At 37.5% G+C, this 23,577-nt stretch overlaps 1 protein-coding gene across 1 annotated transcript in view; it reads left to right on the top strand.

Moving 5' to 3' along the window:
• GALNTL6 (polypeptide N-acetylgalactosaminyltransferase like 6) overlaps nt 1-23,577 on the top strand; it is a 451,816-nt gene that overhangs the window by 395,702 nt on the left and 32,537 nt on the right. Inside the window, exons 7-8 of the mRNA XM_069855784.1 lie at nt 13,029-13,146; nt 21,893-22,000. Coding sequence (XP_069711885.1) covers nt 13,029-13,146; nt 21,893-22,000 — 226 coding nt within the window. The remainder of the gene's footprint in view (nt 1-13,028; nt 13,147-21,892; nt 22,001-23,577) is intronic.

The following is a 23,577-nucleotide window of genomic DNA, read 5'->3' as shown; positions in this document are numbered from 1 at the left end:
TAGCACACAACAAATAATGCATTGATCTTGAAGAACTATCAGGAGGGCATACGTGGATGTTTTGCTGGTATTTTCTGTGGACTTCCAGAGTTCCTCAAGTTCCAGAAGCAAAAATAGGAAAACTTTTTAACTGTGTCTTAATTATCTTCTTAGTCATTACTTGAGTTTGTACCTGTACAATTGGTAATGAGAGTGTGTGTTCTTCAGCAGCTTTCTTTAAAAAGTGAACTCTAAACAGACGGTGAGTCTCCTGCTTCATTGCTTTCTGATTTAACAAATTCTGCAGGAAGTGAAATCAAATCTCAAGGTGAATTCCTCCCTTCTTGTGCACAAAGAGGAAGGTTGTGTTGTTTTGTATCTTACTTCTACATGGGGAGTTGGACTACACTGAGTTTTCTCCTTGGGAAATGAGGGTGTATGAACCACTACTAGATTAATGAGAAGGTATCTATAGGGTATTGGTACAGACAGAGTGATGTATGAATGAAGACCAGTAATGCAGAGCATGCTGTGTCAGATTTGCTTGAAGCTGCTGTCCCTGCTCAGGAAAGAGAAGCAACAAAGACAAAACACTGACCTCTGTGAAGCTCATTCTTCTTCTAAGAAAATGTACTTAGTCTTTCTTTCTTGCTATTACTCTTTGTCAAGAAATTGTATCTTCCAGCTAGAGCAGGTTTTGTCCTCCAGGAATAATTGCATCTGCAAGTGATTGAAACATATTGTCAGGAATCCACTTCACTTGACCCCAGAATACAAGTTTAGTTGTGACTGTATTGCTTTTCTGCCTCCATTGAGAGATTGTGCCTCATCACTACACGGCAAACTCAATTATGAATGTGGATTCTTTTAGCAATACTTGGAAGCAGATTTTTTCCCTTTGGCTTGTTTGCTTTCCTGCTGACTCTTAGTGTTAGTTATTAATGGAATAGCATTTTCTGTAATTACAGTGGAGGCATGGTTCTGTTATTAAAGTATAGTTATGAGGGGGAAATATTTGCAATGTTCTGTTTCATTTTATCTTTATTTATAAGCATAGCGTTTAGAAGAATAGCATCCTGTGTATACCTTCAGAAGAAAAGCTATAAAAGTGATTCTGTCAGTGCTAATAATTTCAATCTGTGACCTGCATTTCTGTGTTTTATAATGTATTCATTTATGTCTTGCTATTTGTATTTAACTGTGTATCTGAGAAGGCTCATGTGTCTGTTGTTTGGTCATGCATTGTTGTGTAGCTGATTTTTTCAGGAAACTATTTTCATAAATACAGGACAATGAATGTCAGATTGGCCTAATTTCTGCTGTTGTCTACAATTTCTAATGGGCTCTCTTCTATTCTGCAAGCTGGAGTTGAGTGGTTTGAAAATGTATTCATTAGTGAAGTATTCAGATTTATTACCCTGCTGTTGTTTAGCTGGTATTCTAGGAATACTTTTACTTATGGAAGGACTGCCCTAGGTGGAGGGAGTGAAACCTGCTGGTGAGATTCATACTCCATGGCTTACACTAGCTGCAGAGAGAAATATCTCCTGAGAGCCGCCCTCCTTTCAGAGTTTGCTGGCAGAGTTTCCCCGGGGGAGAGTTGGGGAATGAGCCAAGATGGGGTCGGAGCAGGTAGGCAGGGAACTCAGGCTGAGAAATAAAAAAGAAAGGAAGTTACAGTGACAGGGTAGACAAAAACATTCCTCTCATCAGCAGACTTCTGCCCTTCAGAAGCGTTCAGCTTTTATTCCTTTAGTATAATCCATGCAGATCCTGGCCATTGCCACTAAATAACAGATTATAATCTCAAATATTAAGAGTGGATTACTGAGGAATACAAACAGGTGATGTAGGTACCTGCAGGGCTAAAGTGCTGCCCCATGGTGAGAAGTGCCTGGGCAGATGGAGAAAATTGGCTCTTGGAGAAAACAGATGATCTGAGATAAGAAGCCCATCTATATGCTGACACTGAGAATGGGTTACAGCAGCGTATTGATCTCTTACTGAGATTTGGTTTACACTTCCAAGGACAGTTTCTGCATTCATGCTGAGAAGCTGGGGAAAAGTGGAAACGCCTCAAAGTGTGGGCTCATAACCTAAAAGCTACCACTGACAATCCTCTTCCAATCTGCATTCAAAGTAGTTAGATGAGCAGCTAGGAAACCTGTTGGACCAGGAGCACTGAGTGTTCTTTGTGTAGTCTGTAAAATGATAACTGTGTTACCAATTCCCTCCTATGAATATCTTCTACTTCATACGACTATCTGTCAGTAACCATCTAGACAATATAAAACTCATTTGTTCATGGTGGTGAATAGGAACATGGTGGAGGAGATCAGATGAAACAACCATTTCCTGACAGCTGGTAGCTGGGATTTGTAACAAAGATTATTCTGACTGTTTGTTATTAAGGTTTTACATTTTCTGTACTGTTTTTCTGGGTTTTTTTCATGGATTTGGTGGGGTTTTTCTTGTAAACTATTAACGATGAAGTCTTCTTACATCAGATGCAAGAGTCCTTTTACTGTCCAGCTTACCTTCCTGACAGTTCAGGATTTGTTGTGCCTTTTGTGTGTTTTCTAATTTAATACTGAAGTGACAGGGCTTTCACTGGCAAATTTTTGAAAATTATTTTGGGATGACCAATTGTCGCAAATTTCTCTAACTCTTCAGAGGTTTCTTAAAATAACTATATCATTTATTTTATCTGCATACTATTACTCTAGGTAAATGTGAAACAATAGTGTTTCCTAGAAGCAAGTCAGTCTCTGGATCCAGGAGGAAGAAAGCCTGCAAGGTAACTGTGGTCTCTATCTGAGTCACCCAGAAACCAGCTTTGTACCTAGTCCAGTCCTATCCCACATGGAGCAGCTTTACGTATAAGGAACTGCCATTATCCTGCCTTTGAATTACTCCCAGAGGTCCCCTTCGGCTTGTTCTTCTCAGAAATATGTATTGTACCTTCCATCTACATGAAAATTTTTAGTGTGCAACTCCTAGGGTCAGGGAGCTTGGGCATCTCACTGGTTGGAAGTGCTTTACTATGCATGGGCAGTTACACTACATATGAGTTCTTGTTTCAAGCTCTGAAATCAATGTGCTTTGCTCAGAATGGAATACACTATGGCCTATATAAATTAGCAGAACTCTACAGCAAATTCATTATCCTTGTTTGTCTTCAAGGGTCAGGTCCAGAGTTCACACATAACAGCATAATTTCGCTGGCAACGTTTTCTTCATAAACTTAAGCCACCTAAAGACCCACTTCAGGTTCACAAGACACATTGACTGGAAGCATTCATTCATACAGGTTTTAGTGCTTCACCTTTAGACGTGACTATTTATCAGTAAATAGTGTAATAAGTGTACTTGTGACACTTCCATAAATTTGCACTTATGTGTAGATTAAAATAAAAATGTGATATTTCAAATGGGATAGACTATTTTCTTCTCAGCTGTATATCAAGACATTCACGTAGCTGAAAGGTTTCTAACAGAAACCTTTCATAACAGCAGTCAGCAACTCTTGCCGTCAGAACATTTCGCTAACAGTTAATGAAAACTGTCTTTATTTTTGAAAACAACCAGTTCACATCCAAATTCTGAAAGCGAAATATTAGATGTAAATCTTTTGAGGAAATAAAACAAGCTCTTGACTATCTTCAGCAATTCCTGTCAGCCTGGATTTTGAAAACCTCAAAAATATTAATCTCCCATAGATCACACTGTAGATATTCTCTCTCTAGCTCATTATTACTAAGGCCTATTTCCATGCACTTTTAGTGCAGAGCGAATGAGCTTATGCAAATGTGGAGAGCTATCCCTAGACCAGACTTTCATTTTATTTCTATTATCAATTGGAGATATTTTTTTTTTAATGTGATTTACTATGATGATAAAACAGGAAGGTTCGTTTCCCTGGGTTTCCACAGCCCTGCCTGCCCATCTTTACAATATCGAATTAAAAAGCAGGTGCTGTTGTGGGACAATGAAGTGCTCAACCTCATCAGTTTTCAGCTCCTTCACCTTTCATTGCGAAGTGCTTTCCAGTGTTTTTTGTCATATCCATTTTTGAAAAACTGCTTTCAGTACTTCATAGTTTTTGCAAGAAAATAGTGGTGTGCCTCTGGTGCAGACAAGTAGCCATCTAATTTGGTTGTAGTTAAGTGCCTGTCTCCCCACTGCCCTCCATAGCAGGGTAACGTAGCAAATTATAGAGCTTTAATAAATAGCAATGAGGCATCTAGAAGCACATTTCCAGGATCCCATTGGCTGCGTATTTGCCTCTTCAGGCATAATTATTTTTGCCTTCTCATAACTTAATGATAAAGTTCTTAAAATTGTTAACCATTGGCAAATGATTGACCTGCTTATGCTAGAAATGGCATGGCCTCACAGGCCCCAGTCTTCCTCCCTGTCAGCATGTAATCATTTCAGGCTTCTGCTAGACAGTAGCATGTCATATATTTACTGGAATGACCCCTTTTCTTCACTTGTTATCCACAAAAAGCTCAAGCAGCTGTTTTACTAGCCCCTGTGGAGTGCATATGGCACTGGAGAGGCTGCAGGCCTGATGGACACAGCCCCACTGGTCCTGTCTGCAGGGAGGGCACCATGGTGATCAGTCCTGCTGGGGCAATTAGCGGTCCAGCAGGTTTGGTCTGCATCTGAGGTTGTGCTGAAAGGTGTCAGCAGTGCATAAAAGGCTGTTCCTGCAGCGGCTTGTAATTCCCAGTTGGGAAGTTACTGTTACATGTTAAGTGCAAAGTTATTTTTCTGGCCTGTGCTGCCTTTAAATCTACTTTAATCTGCAGTAGGTACATAATGTTTTAGAGTTATAGAAATCAGAGTCATAAAGTTACAGTAAACAGAATAAGTTAATCAGGATTACCTGTAACTTTTAACAGCAGACTGCTATATCAATTAGATTTGTTATCATTATTTATCTAGGAATCTTACATGGGAGGACAAGGTCTGATTTAAAGGACTGTGTTAGAAATCAGAACCTATGTTCAGGCCAGTGGCTATGATTTAAGAGGAATTATTTATCATCTCTAATGAAATCTTAAAATTTCTCCTTTTATTTAAACTTTGCTTGTGGTGCTATACTGGGCTTAAGTAAATCAATGAAGCAAAAGTAAGCACTGGAAAAGGAGGGTAGTACCACTACATCTAAAGAGGGGAAGATAGCATTGTAATTGAATAGTAATTCTTCTCAGCCACTGCTCCCACATATTCTGAAAGAGGCAGTGATGGAATTTGATGAACTGTTATTATCCCCTAACGCTTGGGAGATGGTCATGTGCAACCAGGATGGGTAAACTGAAAATATGCTTCTGGTCTTGTTTCTTATTTGAAAATACAAGTTGAATCTCAAATGAGATGTCAGTTTACCTAAGTATTGCTTTCCTTAGACACAGCTTTCCTTGTTAGCTTGAACACATTTTTCCTGTTCAAAAGTAACATGTACACTCAGGAGAGATTATTGGCATTGCCTTAAAATTCCAGCATCATATTTCAGAATAACATAGATGGAAAATATGATCATAGGATGATCATTGTGCTTTCACAATAGAAGAATTAGATTTTCACAAGAACCAGGAACATGGTTACTTCCCCCACTTCTGAAATTCTTAGGCTGTGCAAAACACTACTTATCTCTTTGAATTCTGACCTCGGGTTACCTTTATATGCAGAATTTAGTATAGCTGAAAATCTAGGCAAGTTGAGAAAGAGTATATCGTTTTACAAAGAACGTGAATCTTTTTGTGCTTAGTTTTAGATAAGCTTCAGTTCGAAGCACAGTAAAAGCCAGGAGGGCTCAGGTAAGCTCGTGTTTTAGAGATAGGTGGTAATATTTTGCCTCTGATTGATCATTATGTTAGCATTTAATTTGCAAACATTGTATTTTCCAGGGACAACCCTGGATAGAAATTATAATTAGCAATATGATACAATAAATTGACAGATTTGTGTCCAATTTTGCTTCGAGGTTGGGTTTTTTTCCCCAACAGTTCTTACTCACTTCCTACTAATAGGCTGAAGGACAGGTTGCTGTAATTGAGTTCTTCATGTCGAAGATTCATTCCTGCTCATGACATGTATATGGCTCAGCCAAAGTGCTGCTCTCAGTACTGAGGCCTCTGCCTTGTGAGACTGCTCATGTATTAGATTCAACTTGTAAGTGCAACTTGCAGCATAATATTACAGCTGTTATTTTGCTCCTCAGTTTTGCCCTTCTGAACACCCTTGTCTGTGGGATATTTCCAGAGGCTTTCATTTTCTTTTTGCTTCTGGATGACAATTTCTCCTTACCCACTTCCTTAGTTTAAGTCCTGTAGATCTACTTTAGCAACACTTCAGATATATTTCCCTTGGTTTATAAGAGATAATTATGAGAAGGGGAAGCCTCTTCAGAGTCTTCCATCTCTACCCAACTGACTCACCTCTTCTATAGCTTCACTAATTTCTAAATGTGGGAGGGAAGGATACATGGGCCTCAGCATAAGGGCTCATCACTCTTTTCAATATGATTTTTTCAATGACATTTAGCTATGAGCTAAGAAAAATACACAGAGAAGCCATGTGGTGAAATCACAGTGCAAAATTTTATAAACTGAACTTACGTGCTTTCAGAGCTTTCCTTGTGGGTGACTCTCTACAGCTGATTTTCTGTCCATTGGAGAAGAATGAGGTTTTATCTCAATATTTCCCAATCAGAAGTCTAATTAAATAATTAAATGTAATTTTATATAGATTTGGGGGTTAATTTTAAGTAATACAAATTGGCTGTAATGTGTTTCAGCACCATGAGGATTTGAATTGACAGATTAGGCCTGATGCTTTTTTCTTTCTTTTTCATACTTGTAAGAACATTTGCTTAAATGCCACAAGTTTATACTTTTAAGCTTCAAGGGAGTGAAACATATAGTGCTATTCACACAGGTTTCATATAATTAAACTAACTGGTCATAATCTTCAACAACAATGACTGAATAAGAATGCAAATTTTTATCAAAGTTTTTTGAACTCTGCTGGTCAAGAATAATTTGCTACATTTGGCATCAACATGAGGCCTCATTGCAATTTTAGTAGAGAGATTGTTCATTATGTGGAGATGCAGGCTACAAGAGTGCAATTCAAATTATATAAGTTTTGATTGCCATCCTGCATGATAATGCCTTCTGTGCTGGGAAGTAGCAGAGTCAGGAAAAGCTTGTGTGGCTTTGTCACAAGCAGCTGCTGTCACTAGTGGGTACAGCTCTGTGCATACCCATTCTTCTGCTACATTAGCATTTCACAGGTTTGAGTTGTCCACGAAAGATGGATGCACGAAAGATGTTTTACTTTAAGTTAAAACATAATGGAACTCTGCTAGATCTGAATGCAACTCTGCTCTGAAAAAGGGAATGATTTCTTTGTCAACATTGACTAGAATTTAAATGGAACTTCTTAGAAATGCAGATTTATCATTGCAGAGTTAGTCATTTTGTGCTAGCCTGTGGATAAGTGCTGTTTAGACTTGAGTATTTTACAGATTGTTTTGGGAAAAGAAAATTGAGAGTGTTTAATACAGAGATAAATATGGTTGAAATTTTAGTGCTATGTCTTTTAAAGGGCAGGTATCTCACAATTTAATTATCACTTGTAAAATAGTTGACTGGATACCAGTGAGTAGAAATGTATGAAATAAGCATGCATATATGTGGGTGTTTATTGATTTATAGGGTAATATGGAGACAGTGTTCATCTATATAAAATCTGTCGACATGTGATGGATTTTCAAACAACTTATTAGAAAGATATAGCAAAGAAAAAATAACATATGAATACCCGAACTGCTTAAGAGTGACAATAAAATTATACAACAGTTGAATAAGAGAATACAGATACTGAAGCCAACTGGGTATACAGAAATAGTCTGCACAGTGGGACACAGCTCATACAAATTAGAATTTGTGCAAGTAGCTTCAGTTTGCTTTGCAAAAATTGCTGGGGTACCTTACCATAAATAATTAGAACTTTGAAGTTACATGAATTAACAGAGGAAAAAAAAAATCCTCTGGCAATTTATCGTGTACTGTGGTGACAGCCTTGAATGTACAGCGAATTAATTGTTGGGATGGAGGCAGTTTTTAAGGGGAGCAAATCAACTTTTAGACAGACCCATTAACAGTTGATCTGCCATGTATTTTAAGATACTGTTTCTAGACTCCAAGGAGATAATGATATGGAAATCAGGAATGCAGTGGTTGGCAAAATGTGTATGATCATTTGGTACAGATAGGGGCAAAAATTCATCAAGTGGAAGAGTTGTTCAGAACACTGGACACTTTTTCTTGTGAAAAAAAGAAAGAGTAAATCGCATGGGCTAATGTCAGAGGTAGAGGTTTTACTTTCTAAATTTTTATTGTCTTACAGCAATATTAAATGTTTACAAAGTCAGTACACTTAAAAATATGTTTTTAAATATATTTGTTTAAAGATTTAAGTATATTAAAGATTCCACTTTTTATTTTACTTGAAAAATTCAGTAAGTCTGATCCAATTTCATTCCAGCTACATCAGCACCTTTTCTATGCACAGTATAGATTCTGTTCCTCAATTTATCTTTAGCTGGAGCAACCTTTAAGCTCATATTTTGGTCATTTATTTTATTAGCCTATCTAATTTCCTTGATATTTGTGCAGTTCATCTTAATTTCACTTTCTTTTATTTCTGCATTCCCTTCACTTCATGTGAGTGACCAAGTCTGTCTCTAATATTACACACACATAGATTTTGGTTATCAGTTTCATTAGAACCTTTTATTATCTAAGATTAGTGTCAGCTTCTGCTGTTTGTTTTAAGAATCTTTGGTGCAGTATCAAGAACCACTGCAGAGAGCACCAGGAGCAGCAACCACTGAAACAAGGTATTTGAATTTATTCACTCTTCTGAGGTGCCTTCATGTGGTAGCACTAGGGTGAGGGCCACGCTCCTTGACTGACAAGACATTGAAATTCACTATAAAAAAATGCATAAGTCCAACTCAAAGCTGCATTCAGTAGGTCACCAGTCGTCTCTGGGACTGTCACTGTGCCAGCAGCAACACGGTCCCTTTCCTCAGCACCTATCACATCCACAACTCTACAAGGTCAACAGGACACAGCTCTGACTGCTGATGAAGGCTGACATTTACTCCAGTTTTTGTACTGTGTGACAGCTGGTTTGGCACTGAAGGTCAGTTTTTCTAGCATATCCTGCATGAGGTGGACACATCTTTTCAGCATTCATCTGTTTCTATTCAGTGGCTCAGCACAAAGCCTTTAATCAGTCTGGATTATACAAAGAGATGCATAGTGCAATGTGTCGTTCACTGGTTGTGATTTTAATGGCCAAATTCCAGCTGTTCCAGGCAGGTGATCCCTATAAGCCCTTTCCAAAGTACCCCAATGTGCAGCAGCCCCAAATTCGATGATGATCAATGCATAGTGTAATATTTTCTTTATGTTGAATGATAGATTACACAAACCTGCATTCACCTACTAAAACATGATACTAAATAGATGTGTCATTGCACATCTTCCACTCTCGACATCAATGTACCTACTGCACACATCATTTAACACAGGTGCTTTCCCAAATGTCTTTCTGAATGCTGTCAAAAGGTCCTCTTTTCACGTCTTCGTAGATCCTTTAGGTCCAATGTATATACAATTCTTGCAATGTAATGAATCCAAGCCCTGCTATGCAGCTCATTTGTTTGCAATATACCACATTCATTTCTAATGCAAGTAACTTCAAATTCCTTTTAAGTCTGTGTCATTCTTTCTCTTACCTTGAAAATTCATAGATGATTTCTTTTCTTCCTCTGCATGTAAATTATGAGAAGTTGCAAAATTCTTCACTAATTGTGTTGGGGTGGGATTTTTTTGCAGTCTCGCAAAATCAGACTCTCTTTCTGTCTCAGGACAGGAATCTGTGACCTGTTGGGCCATTTTTTGATCTTTTACTTACAATATGGTTCTTTTTTTTTTTCTAACTATCTTTAAGTCTAGCAACCTAAGCCTTTCCAGCTTTTCTGATGTTTTGGAAAGCTCTCTTTTTTTTTTACCATCAAAATTTTTCTAGGTATTTTACAGCTTCCCACTGTAATTATTCACATAATATTATTCTACAGTAACTCAAGTCTGTGCTAGTATCTAGGACATTTCATGAAAAACTGCTTCTACAAACATGGCTTTGTACTTGACGCTTCTGTACAGAAGGCATTAAACAAAAGAGTAATTCTTCCCCTTTGGGCTGAGGGCAGTTCTTATTTGTGTGAGTCATTCTATTGGCTACAGAAGGATTTTTCGTGTTAGTCATGATTGCAGACTCCTGTCTTCATATTTTGGAGACAATTTAAGGCCTGTTCAGCAGCAGCTGTTTGTGCCATGGGCATGGAGTGGAATATCCTGTGCCAAGTGGTCAGGTTCACATGGCTTAGTGCTCATCCAACTCCAATGAAAACCAAAAAGCCACCTTGTTTGTCCTCTCCATCACTCCTGCTGAAAAGCAGCAAATGTCAGAACATGTGGACTAAAAAGAGTAGAGCAACTTTACATGAAGTATCTTCCAGGTTTTTTTTTAATTTCAAGTAAGTGCATGAAACATGAGTTTGTTGCTGTTCCAGTCATTGTTTGGGAGCTTTGCTAATTGTAATAAATGTTCTGAACTTTCTTGAACTAGCCTTTAACCAACAAAGGGTTTCCTTTACTCAGAATAACTACTGGGAAAAAAAAGAATCTACAGATTAGTTACAAAGTATCATTTGTAAGTATATGCCAGTTATTTTGCAATTTTAAGTCTCTGATTTTTTCATCTTCCGTCACTTGTGGGGATTGTCTTTTTCATAGGCTGTTCACTATGTCAAGAAAAATACTTAGAAAATATACTGTGCCTAAGAGATTAGAGGAAACCTGTATTTCCTCAGTGATTTCTGGGACTTCATTTCTTCTCCCAGTAAAGATTTAAGTTATAAGCGTTCTTCATACAAGTCCATCTTTATGAAAGGACATTGTGTTTTGATTATTTAGGACCTGAAGCAGCAAAGGGCGTATTGTAATTAGATTTGCTTTAGTAGGAACTGAAAATGTATTGTAGTAGTCAGAATCCCATGGGGAAGGTTTCTACTAAGATCTCCATTGAATTTATTCATATGTGGAAAGAACAGTCAATATTTGAGGTATGAAATGTCAATAAAAGTAAAAAGCATCCAGTGTATGTTACAGTGCATGGTCTTGTCAGTTAGAATAGTGCAGCTTTGTTTCACAAAGCTTCTATGTGCTTTTAAAAATATAATCTCTAAATGAAAATAGAATTAGTGTGTTAAAAACAGAGCTCCCTAGTCATGAAAACAGGTAGTTTAAGATAAGATATTACCTAAACCTTATGCAAAAGGGTTTTTTAAAAGGTTTTTTTTAAAGCTATTTTATAGAAGTGAAAGGTAAAATATGTGTGATGTTTTTCATTACTATGAATGCAGAAGAGAGGATCATTTTCTAACATTCATGTATACAGGGATTTGCTGGCATCCTAATAGTGACAGAGGCGACTCAACTGTCTGCTTGCTGTTCTATCTTCTTCACTGGTTTGGATAAAGGAGAGGAATTTAAAAAGTGTTAAGGCAGAGAAAATATGGCAGAATGTTGTTCCATTAGCTTTCTGATCTCTTTAATAAATTTCTAACTTATATAGAGATTCCTGTGGTATCTACCGGCCCTAAGCTCACTGCCAAATCCCTAAATCAGAGTGAAGTCTTTATTTTTCAGTCAATACTTAAGGAGCGATACTGTCTGCTTCCATTGCCTCAAAGAAACCACAAATAGTGATTCAGCCTAAAAATGCACTTAGATTGCATCATTTGCCCCCCAGGGGCTGCAGTGTTAAAAACCACATGGCATAGGATCCAGTTCTACACATCTGATAAGGAAGCACTGCCTGGAAGCTCTCCCTGTCTCTGAGGAGAGTTACGTGTCTTTTCTCTTGCTGACCAGCCATCAACAGTGATTTGTTCCCTCTAGACGCTTGCTCCAAAACTCATTATGCAAGTGGTAACCTGCGTTGATTGAATTGAACAGCTGGATTGGACTTTCTTCAACCTGTTTTCTCCTCACTGTTCAGTGTACAGCCATTTTATCCCACTTCTACCACAACTTCGAGGAATCAGTGAGCTACATTTAAATCCTCAAGCTATCAATGCATTTACTGCATTAGAAACATGGTGTTCTTGGTAGTGGAAAAAAACTTGCTTAGTTTCCAGTAAAAAATTCCTGCTTACAAATTTAAAATGCACTTTTCATTAATATTCCCTAACACTAACTTTAAATATCTCATTTGTTTTATTTGGTTTTGTCTGTGGAAAACGCCGAGTTAATTCAAGTACATTCATGTTCATTCATGGAATAAATGAAAACACAGTAAATCACTTGTCGATGAGTTAAAGTACCATTGTGTGACAAAGTTTAGGAGTTTTAAATGCTGTTGTAGAAATGCAGATGTTTAACTGCCAGCAGTTGCTCTGTAACCATCCACTGCCATTTTTCTGCCTTTCTCTTGTCAGCACCTATGATACTGAGATGAATTGAAAAATTTTGCTAATTTTCAAATGTGAGTCACTTCACATGGAGTACTGAGACTACATTAAACACTTTGGCAGTTTTCCATGGTTCCTTTGTTTTTCTATTATTTGGGTTTATTTAGTAATAAACAGAATTTGTGGGTTTTTATTAAAAAAGGAGTGTGTGCATGACTGTCTACCATGCTCTGTATCTATTTACATGTCTATCACACTGCCTGTTACTCATCTAGAATCCATTTGGGAGTGAATAAAGGTAAATGTTGTTTGTTTACAGTACCCATTGTCTATGCCTTCCATAGCTTTACAATTGTGGAAGCCAGACCACCTACATTCACACAAACACACATCATCCACACATCTTCAAAACTGCTTGTCCATGCACATTGCTAATCTCAGGTTATGTTATGGTTCCTGTCATTCACCGTTTGTTTTATGCATGTTTCAGGTCTCCTGTAATGGCTGGAGGTTTATTTGCTGTTAACCGGAAATGGTTTTGGGAGCTGGGAGGCTATGATCCAGGATTAGAAATATGGGGAGGAGAACAGTACGAAATCTCCTTTAAGGTAAGCCTTTAAGTCAACTTACACAATACTTCCTTATTTGTTTGGTACAAGACTCTGTCTTACACCTCTGGATTTTCACTTCTCATATTCTTTGTGATCATGATGCTTCCATTCATCCTGGCTCTTGACTTTTAACTAAAACTGATTTCATACAATGCTATTTTTTCCATTAGGCATTTCCACTAATTTTACAGAGAACTATGCCATAAACATAAACATGGCCCCAGAAGCCATGTAAAAATCACACTGAGAGCAATTCCCCTGAAAATCTGGTAGGTTACAACCATCAAAGAATGAAGTTCACCTTTCCAGTAGCAGTGAATCACTAAATCAGCTCAGCTGCTATGACCTGTTATCTACTGGCCAAATTTTCAAAATCAGATGATTTATCAATTGCATTTGAATAATTGTAATACAAAACACATGGGCAGTTTTCAAATGCTCAGGTTATATAAAAAAAAAACATGATATATCCTCATATCCCCTATGTCAACATGTGTATTCAAATCAGTTACTTGCCTTTTACATGTTGAGTCAAAAGTCTTGCTGCTTTCCACATGTAAAATAGGTATTTGTGTTAGTTTGTTGAGGACTAACATGTCTACTTTTGAAAATTAAATGTTTTTATGTTCCAGTATACCCGAAGACATAAGAACGCTATGCGAAGATTTTCAATGACATGATAGAATTTCATGACAAAGATGAATCGATGCAAGCATATTTGGATAAAGCTTGGAACTGAAATTAGAATTCACATTTAGCTTCAGGATCTTTCCAACCTAGTTCCAAACTCCAACAGTGTAAAGCTCAGTAAATAAATTCAGTATGTCAGCCATGACTAATATCATACATCGTGCTGTATCTGAGTTTCAACAGAGATTGAATCAACAGAGCTGAGGCTGTTCTGTTGAACAAAACATACAGTGTGACCCGACACGGGACTGCCTAGCTGTCTTTACAGGAGTTGTCAAGAGCAGCATAACGGTTTGTATTAGGTGTGCTACTCTCTTGTTTCTCTCAGTCATTGTTATACCCTAGGAAAATAAAACCAGAAGGCAGGGGAAACCCAATAGCCAGACTGTGTATTTAAACCATATTGATTCACCTTCTGGCCCTTTGGGTTGTTTCAGAGGCAAATATAAGTAGTCACTAGTAGCTGTCACAACAGTCTCTAACAGGTCACCTAAGATTTTATTATCCTTTTTCAAATATTCCTTTTATTCGTCATCACAAAGAATATACGAATACTTGCAATGTTCTCCAATCTTTGTATAGAAACCATGGTAACAGCACTGGAAACTGAGATACTAGATTGTCCTAGTGTGTTTTGCTCAAGCAATAGATTTTTTTTGGAGGCAGCTGTGTCATGCTATGTCTCATTTCAGTCATATCTTCTGATTCATCTCATTAGTATATACTGAGATTAGGGTCCCTGCCCTTTCTTATTAGTGTCAAAACAAGAAAAAATACTCTTTAGATACCATTGACAAATACAAAAAACTTTCTATTGGAAGAATTTAATAGATATAAATTTTAAAAAGACTGCTGTTTGTTTCCAATGACAAAAAATGGGGGGGGAATTATGGAGGCAGGAGGGAGAACAAAAAGGACTTTTTTTTATTAAATCAGCATCACTAATATCAGCTTGGGAAACAATTCTGCTTCAACAATTTCTACTGTAGCTATAGATTCAATCATCTTTGAACTTACTTAAATGAGGACAAGTTAGCAAGACAGTTTAACTTACTAACTTTATTCACAAAACTTGGGAAGATGGTGGACTTGCTGTCTCTGTTATTCACAAAGTCAATGAAGAAGGCAGACACCAGCCTGGTTCAGTTTCTTCAGAAGCTCCAGTGAGTGTCAAACTACATTTTATCTTTCCTTCAACTGTCCACATGTATGGCCTGTGGAAGTGCCATAGGATGGGTGCCCTGTGTTGATACTATATCTCACATTAACAGTATTTTTCCTGGAAAATAATTACTCAGAGTATCCTGCCTCAAAAACATGTCTAACCACTATACATTTACCTGTTATTATGCATTTCTTCTTTGATTCCATTAATTCTTAATATCTTGAAAAATCATGATTGATTTTCATTAAAAAGTTCTAAAAAGCAGCTGATTTGAAATATCTCATAATTGTGGGAAGTTTGTATGTAGAAGTCTGGTTTGGGTTGATCTTTAACCTCAGTAACAGACAAGATTTTCCTCCTATGGTCTTGTTTTTAACTTTGAGATTCATTTGTTCAAAACCTGTTGTAAACGGAGACCATGCTGATGACATGGCCTTCCCAGTGTCAGACTGGGGATTCTTGTAGCTAATTCAAATAGTGATGTAGTGATGTTATGAAGGGTCATGCCAGAGCAAGAGCTGTCAGGTGATCCCTAAAATGAAGGAGTGTCTTGTTCGTCTTGAACTGCTTGCCCTGCTCTGTGAGCAGGAGTGAGGAGTATTTGCAGATGGTTTGAGTTTCTCAGTGATACATTTTAAACTCCATGGATCAACAGACTAGTATAACTCTTCTGCTTAGTATTTTAAGAGTAGATCCAGGTATTACAGAATAGACAAGCTATGGCCTGTGTCTCTAATTAGCATCACGAATGTTTTGATGCAAAGGTAAGCTTACAAGTATGTTAAGGAAGATTTTTGATAAATATTGTGTTTAAATATCCAAATTCACTGGTGGAAAATATGGAATCCTGTTTAAGAAACAGTGTATGTTTGATATTCTTTGGCCCTTATTTGAAGAATTTCCTGTATGTTGGAATTAAACTTCACCCCACGAAACATTTGCATGTTGATCACTTGACAACCGATATCTTACCAAGGGAAAGCATCTTCTCAACCAAAAGCCTCTGTGTTACTGTATTAAAGACATCCATAGTCAACTGCACAGCTCAAGTTATAGGAGTGTTTGCTAGAAAGCAGGTGGGAAGCCATGAGTACAAAGTGTGGGTTTAGAGAGTCAGAGAAATTGGATCTTTCAGAAAAACACAATGGCTAGATGTGCTCTAGTCAAGACTCAATAAAATAGTTTGTCTAAAGTCCTCTGACTTTAGGGAGTAGCTGCTTGGTCATGAACTTAATAGCAACTGCTTTGCTCTGCTCAGCGTAATCTACTGCTAGACACACAATGAATTAAAGCCTTGTGCTGAGTCAAGGGCTATCATGCAAGCTCAAAGGAATCCCTAATAATAGCAAAGCCATATTGCTTTATGAGTTCAAGATGCTAGGACAGTTCAAGGACTGATTAAAATCATATTAGCAGGACAAGTGGTTGCCTGGGGAGTTCAGTTCCTGACAAGAAGAGGTTGAAACAGATTTAGGAAAGACACTCAGGTTGGGAAGCTTGAAGGGAAAGTGTCAATTTTGATGTTTCTTTCTGGCTGTTTCACTAAATGTGACAGAGGGTGACAGGCACCAGCCTTCAGTACAGAGCATGGTCTTAAGCAGGTCTTTTTTGGGGGGGAGGTTGCATTGTGTCACTGTATAGGGGCCGAAGGTGGATGATGTAAGCAAAAATATCTGTGCGTGTTTAGGGGGAAGGGTATTTGATAAAAAAAGAAATATACTACAGAAAGTGAGCCTGCAGTGAATCTAAATTTACTGCTGCATAATTCAATAAGTTTCTCCAAAATACAGTATGCTTTATAATGTTTCTATGACATTTGGAATTGTGCCATAGCAGGAAAGGAGACTTCCTCAGAAAACTTCAGACAGGACTGTTCCAGGTGCTGAGTTGTAAGGAAAACAGAGACAAAAAAAAAAAAAAAAAAAAAATATTTGCTCGACCTGTATTTCCTCAACTTAAAGAAACAGCGTATTTCTCTTTTGTTCCCTTCTTGCTTGGAAACATTGATGCAGAGGACAGCAGCAAGCGTAGCAGTGTGTGCCATGCTGATTAACTGCTGTTCCCAAATCAGAGCACAAGCATGCACATTTAATGGATGGTGAGGTGTCTCAAAATATGACCTCTTCATTAAATAGCTTCTTAAATGAATTTTTACATAAGGAATAATGTGCAGCATTTAAAATTTTTTGGCAGTATAACCTCAGGTCCAATTTTTTAATTAAAAAGATGTATGATATCTTGCTGATGATACTGTTCAGTGTGTGCTAGACTTGTGAAAGCTGGCAAAGTATTGGAATTGACTTGATTAAATATTGTCCCTCCTCAATAACTAGAGTAGCTAGTATTCAGGAAATACCAAATTTAAATCGATTAGAAAGACAGAGTTTATGTAGCAATCTCCAAAATATAGAGAAGTGAAACATATCCCGTGTCTGCTGAAGTTCTTTTACATTGGATGTTCCTTAAGTATCATAAATCATACCTTAACAAAAATGTTGTACCCTGGCTAGCCACCTATATCTAGAATTGTTTTATCCTTATCCATGCCAACACATCTTCCAGTTTCTCTTCATATTGTTTTCCCAATATGCACCTCCAAGTTCATTAATGCCTTTCTCAATTAGTTTTGAAGACTGATCCAAAATCCATTCACACTTTCCTCAGTCTTTTACATAATTCCCTGTATGTTTACGTTCCTGTTCCACAGCATGACATCCTCCACTGCTCATATATCATGATCTCTTACTGCAGTAATTATGATTACAGTGTAGCATATGGATTGAAGTCTCGTTCTCCTGTGCACAGTATTTACATTTTCTAGATAGTCCCCAGGCTGGATCACTCATAAACTAGATAGATAAGGAAGGAGGATTTAAAAATCACAAGATCAAGCAGAATTCGATTTTAAAGACAAACAAGTGATGTCAAAAGAGGACGATTCATGCAAAATCCTGCAAGAATTGTAGAACAGAGAAAAAGAATGCATCTGCAACAACCAGGCTCCAGTCAGGAGCAAAGCCACATAACCACAGCTTGTTCTCTTAAAGCTTGTGTTAGTGGTTGCCATTTGCTTCCAACTATCCCTATAAAGTGTCTGGAATATTCTGTCGGAAGGACTTACATAAATTGTGATATGGTTTGCATATAAAATGCTCTTCTTTTGATGTTTCCCAGCTGCAATGGCATTGTTTTGGTTTTGTCTTTGGTTTTTATACTTCAACTGCAGACCAGATTTATTGCTTTTGTAAGAAGGAAACATTAGCAGTCTTGAGATTTTCATTGTTTGCTCCTTAGATAAACACAGAGGCATTCATGTTGCGATACCACTTCAGCAAATGTCCCACACTACCTGAATTCCTTTCATGGTACATTGGTGTTCTGTAATATTTAACACAGACGTCATTCTCCAATTTCTTGCATTTAGTGCAGATGACATAAAAATGCACATTTTAAAGATAAAGTCGCCGGAATTGCTCTTCTCAGGAAAATATAAAAAATGCTTTTAAAATCATTCTGAAGCTAAAAGATAAACAGGAACAGCTGCTAAATGTTCTTCGAGGCAGCCTAAGATTCATTTCAATTACCATGCACAGCATACCTCAGGTGCAGCACTGTATTTTCAAGTTTTATAGCTATCAAATATAAGCCTAAAACAAAGTTTTATTTCCTGCTTCTTGTTATTGACTCTGCATATCTGACAGGTTTTTTTCTAATTCCTTTTCTTCTTTTCTTTTCTTATTTATTTTTTCACTGATACCCTACTGCTCTAAAGGAAATGCAATATTTGAGCTCGCGCTGTCTGATTTAAAGTAATACTGGCCTATACATACATATTTCTGCTTTCTTGTCTTTTCAATTTATTTGGTGGCTGGCCTTCATCTGAGCCAAACTGCTATGCTGTCCACTCTTCAAAGGTTAAGAAATCTTCATTAATCACTTTAATATCTTGTCTAGCCTTTGAAATGACACCTTAATTTTAAAACCAAGAACAAATGGTAAGTATAGGTCTGCAGTTCATTGGTGCATTGTGTTGTTTGAAGACAGACACAGAAAAGATATTCCTCTTTAAGAAGGTACAAATGACATAACATACAAACAAAGTATATGCAGAAATGTTAATAACTTTTTTTGTAATGGTGGCACTACCCAGCTTATTTTAAAATTTGCAATATGTTTATGAACATGTTTTCCAGTGAATTAGGTGGCATGGGATTAAACAGGTTTCAAGGTTTTCTTTAAGAAGGAAATTTTACAAAATACTTTTGAAAAGAAAATAATCATTATGTCTATATGGTGTACTAAGACTGCTCTCTGCAATGAGCTATTTTGGCATGGAGCAATACTCATTTGGTTCTCTGTTTCCAACTTCCAAAAAAAAGTTCCTCTCTGAGAAGGACTGTGCTTGCTAGGAGACCAAGTGGGATATACTCAATGCAGAAACAGGTACTGAAATACTCTTTATTCTGTCAGCCTATGTGCTTTGGCATAGTAATGCCCAGGCCAGCTGCTTTTGTTACCCTTTGCCACTAACCTGTGAAATTTATCTCCTCTTCTGAGAAGCTGGTGAGCACCAGAGTTGCTGTGCTTTAGTTATGAGTTAACTAGCTGTTGGTAGGTGGTGTGCAGCAGCTCCCCAAGTAGCCTTCATCTGTACCTGGCCGCACACAGGTGTCCATGGAATTTCAGAATGAAGCCAAGCGTGTCATCTTGCTCCACCTTCAGTGGTTTCAAACCTACCTTAACCACTTAGGCCAGTGTGTATAGGTTTATCCTGTAATGTGGTGTAGATCCTCAAACATTTCATTACCAGGTGTCAGCTGGATGCCACAGCTAAAAGATAAGGAACTGTAAGGGCTAATACAGAAATAACCCATGAGATGCAGCTTCCTGAATCACTTTGCAACTCAAGGCTTCATTCTAAACTCCGTGTTTTCTCCTTTCATAGTATGAATAGGACAGCCAGTCTCACTGGCTGAATTCCAGAATGCAACCTTCAGCAAGTGTTTTAAGTCACAGTCAAGTGCCAGATTATCCCATATTGCAGTGTTTAGCATCTGCATGTTCAGATTACTAAAATTTAGTCACAAGCCCCCAGACATACTGCCAGGACTGGATAGAAATACTCACTATAACACAAATGGGCAAGCACAGCAAAAGAGGCCACACTTTTGTTCATTTCCACTAATGTTTTAAATGAACAAAATTAATCATTTTGTTTTCCTATAATTGCAAAAATCCAGTAGCTACATCCAGCTGATGAGCAGGACAAAAGGGTTGGAATGAGAAATTTAAGGTAAAAGAAGTATAGAGATACACATTATTCTCTGGAGGCTTCATGCAGGATGTCAAGTATTTGTGATCACATCATACTTTCTGATACCTTTTTTTAAGGGCATGGTTACTGTTGTTTTAATTCACAGCATATCAACTTTTAGATTAATTCCTTCCTGTCTGGAAATTGTTGGTGAAACTTTTGTCTGTCTATGTTCCACTGTACTTTAGCCTCAGTCACAAAATTATTTCATGCCATTTCCCTCCAGAATGCATCAAATACAGATAAAATTCCTTCACATATCTAATGTAATATGATAGACCTGAATTCTCATCCAGATTCATGCAGATGTTTCATGAAGTAGCTTTATGTTTGTCCACATAAAGAGACATGAAAAGTAGGAGCCAATTGTCTTTCCCAGCTTGATTGTGGGTTTCTTTTAAATTGGGTTGTAGGGTGCTGGGGGATTTTTTGGTTTTCAGTCTAAAGGCTGAAAGCTGAGGCCACAAGGGTCCCTTATGTGGAATAGCAGCCATTCCGTTCTAATATTTGTGGGGGGAAAAAATTGTATTTTTTATAATCTGACACTCTAAATTATTTTTAAACTCTTGGTATGTGGTTGGTTTTAGAATAGTTAAAAAACTCCTGTTTGAGGTGGTTTTGTTGTTTTTTTCCATTTCCCTGATTTGCTAAGTAAAATTGCGGATTTTCAAATCAGAAAGTTACTAATTTTATAAGTATTCTACATAAGTCGCCCAATAGCTGTACTGGAGTTCAGTGGGTCTGCATTGCCAGGACATAGAAAAACATGCCTATAGGTATCACTGGCCTGACTGCCATAGTTGCTCTGGCAGGACATACAACCTTGTTTTCATGTACACTTGGTAAAACAAAAGTCATGCAGGGTAAAGAATTATGAAGAATTCCTTACTTACTGCTTATCAGGATGCAACTAGATTTTTAGACCCATGAAGCATTGCAGCTCCCATCAATGTTGGCTGAATTTTGGTTTCTCAGACCTGATGCTTCAAACCTGTGCACTCCAGATGATTCTATATATTTCATTATTAAAGTATTATTAATGAAATGCAGTGGTATGATCTTCCTTCTCTGCCTACAGAAATTTTATCCAAAGTACATTGATTTTTGTTTCTTTTTTTTTACAAAACAAAGAGCATCTTAATGTTTGAGCTTTGTACTTACTACTCAAAAACAAAATGTAAGGCAGGTGTTCTGGGAAAAAAAAATTACTTCTGCTTGGTGGCTTGCTTTATTCACATAACCTTCTCTTGAAATTTTGTTCCTGTAGGTTTTATACAACAGACACAATTATATCTTGGTTGTGTTGCAGGAGGATCATTGTTAGATATTCTAAACATGTTTTATGATTTTATTTTAAACATACTCTGATTTTGTATGGTGAGATTCTGGGTAGGAGAGTCTACCATGTTATCTTATCCCAGATATCAACACGTCAAGAAGGCCACAGCCAGAACTGTGGAAGCGGTCAATACAGAATGATGTGTCATTTTCACATACCCATTACTTAAAATGCCCTCTTTGCCTGTTTTGTTTCCAGGAATCATTCTTTCATTTACTTTGTATCCTTTTTCCAGGTATGGATGTGTGGAGGTGGCATGTTTGATGTTCCATGCTCTCGAGTTGGGCATATCTACAGGAAGTATGTCCCATATAAAGTTCCTTCTGGAACCAGCCTAGCCCGGGTAGGTAATTGGATGTTGCTGGGTTTTGTTTTCTTTCATCATATCTCTCTTAATTCCCTGTGAACTAGTTCCCAGTAAAACATTAACATGGAAGAATAATGTTTCTTTACTGTTCTGAAATGAAATGTGCAATTGCTGCAGTTATGCTGCCTTCCAGAGATAAGATTCCCAAGTATAAAACAAAAGCTTAAAAACACAGGGTTGGATGTTTCAGCACAGAAGCATGTTTCATGCTGATTCAAAAGAACCTAGGAATAACCTAGGGCTTAAAGTTCTCAAACTGCACAGTGTTGTCGGTCAGGGTTTTTACAAGCAGGAGCAATTTGAATGCACATTTCCTTATCAGTCAGCAGAACAGACAGAATTTCACAAAAGGAGTATTTTCTGTTGCAAAAGGACTGAGTAACAATGATTTGAGCGACTGTCTGATTATTGTTTAAAACCTGGTTGTGTAATACAGCCAGCTTGAATCCATGTGAGTAAGAAACTACAAGACCTCAAAGAGTACTGAGCACATCCACATCCATGAGGGGCTTCTAGCTCAAGAGAAAATGTTCCGTACCTTTCTGGAGATGTTCACAAGGTGTCAAAAGATGGGAGACAAAGAACACAGTTGTAGCTTCCAGGCAGATACTTGTATTTATTGAAGTTTGAGTTTAATCTTTTCTAGTTTAGAGGATTTTTTTTTAATAAGCTAGCATTAATATTAAAGTCTGCCTATTGCCATAGGGTAATATTTTACAAATCATGTTTTTTCACAATAATAAAAATGCAGTATGAATAAAAGAATGAATTTCTTGCTTTAAGGCAAAGATATTCTTGGTTTCAGCACCGCAGGACAAGTCTTGCTGTGGCAACTGTAACAGAGGAAAGAGGCCGCCTGTGCTGCCTGCCTGACAGCTGGCTAGACAGAGAGAAAGAATTGCCTTAAAAGAGCATTTGTGCAGACAGTGAGACACACAATACAGTAATGGGATTGGATTGGCAATGGTGTTAGTGGTGGTAACAAAAATTGTATTGACTGAATTGCAAGATGAAAATCTTCTCCTAGTATAGCTCTATGTAGTATCTGTTTCCCCATGCAGTTTTATGCACTGGCTGAAATAAACCGCTTCATTTACAGTATCGCCTACAAAAATCACACACAACTTGACATAAGAAATCCAAACCTAGGCTCTGCTTTTCTCTATTACAGCACAAAGTACCTCATTAGAGAATATGCTGTCTTGTGCATTGCCTGCGGGAGCAAAATATTAATTTCCAGTTGGACTGTTAGCATCTCATATAGTTTGACACTTAACTAGCTTTTCTGGAGGCACTGTGAGTACTTAGAGCCATCAGGCAGCCAAAGCCTGCAGCCTCTCTATACTATATATTCTAGCTTGATTTCAATAAATTACTTGTGAAATATTTAAAAAAAAGTCAGCTATAAAAATGAAATCTCTGGTCATGGACAGAGTGTCCTATATCGTGTGGGAAAAGATCTAGTGTGCTGATAGGGTGGGCCCTATCCTTCCCATTCAAATAATGGATAGTTTCTTGTGTGTTGAAGGGGTCCAAAATGTGATGCTTAGATA

This window comes from Phaenicophaeus curvirostris, chromosome 4, assembly GCF_032191515.1.
Source record: "Phaenicophaeus curvirostris isolate KB17595 chromosome 4, BPBGC_Pcur_1.0, whole genome shotgun sequence".
Taxonomy (NCBI): domain Eukaryota; kingdom Metazoa; phylum Chordata; class Aves; order Cuculiformes; family Cuculidae; genus Phaenicophaeus; species Phaenicophaeus curvirostris.
This window is presented reverse-complemented; position numbering and strand designations above follow the sequence as displayed.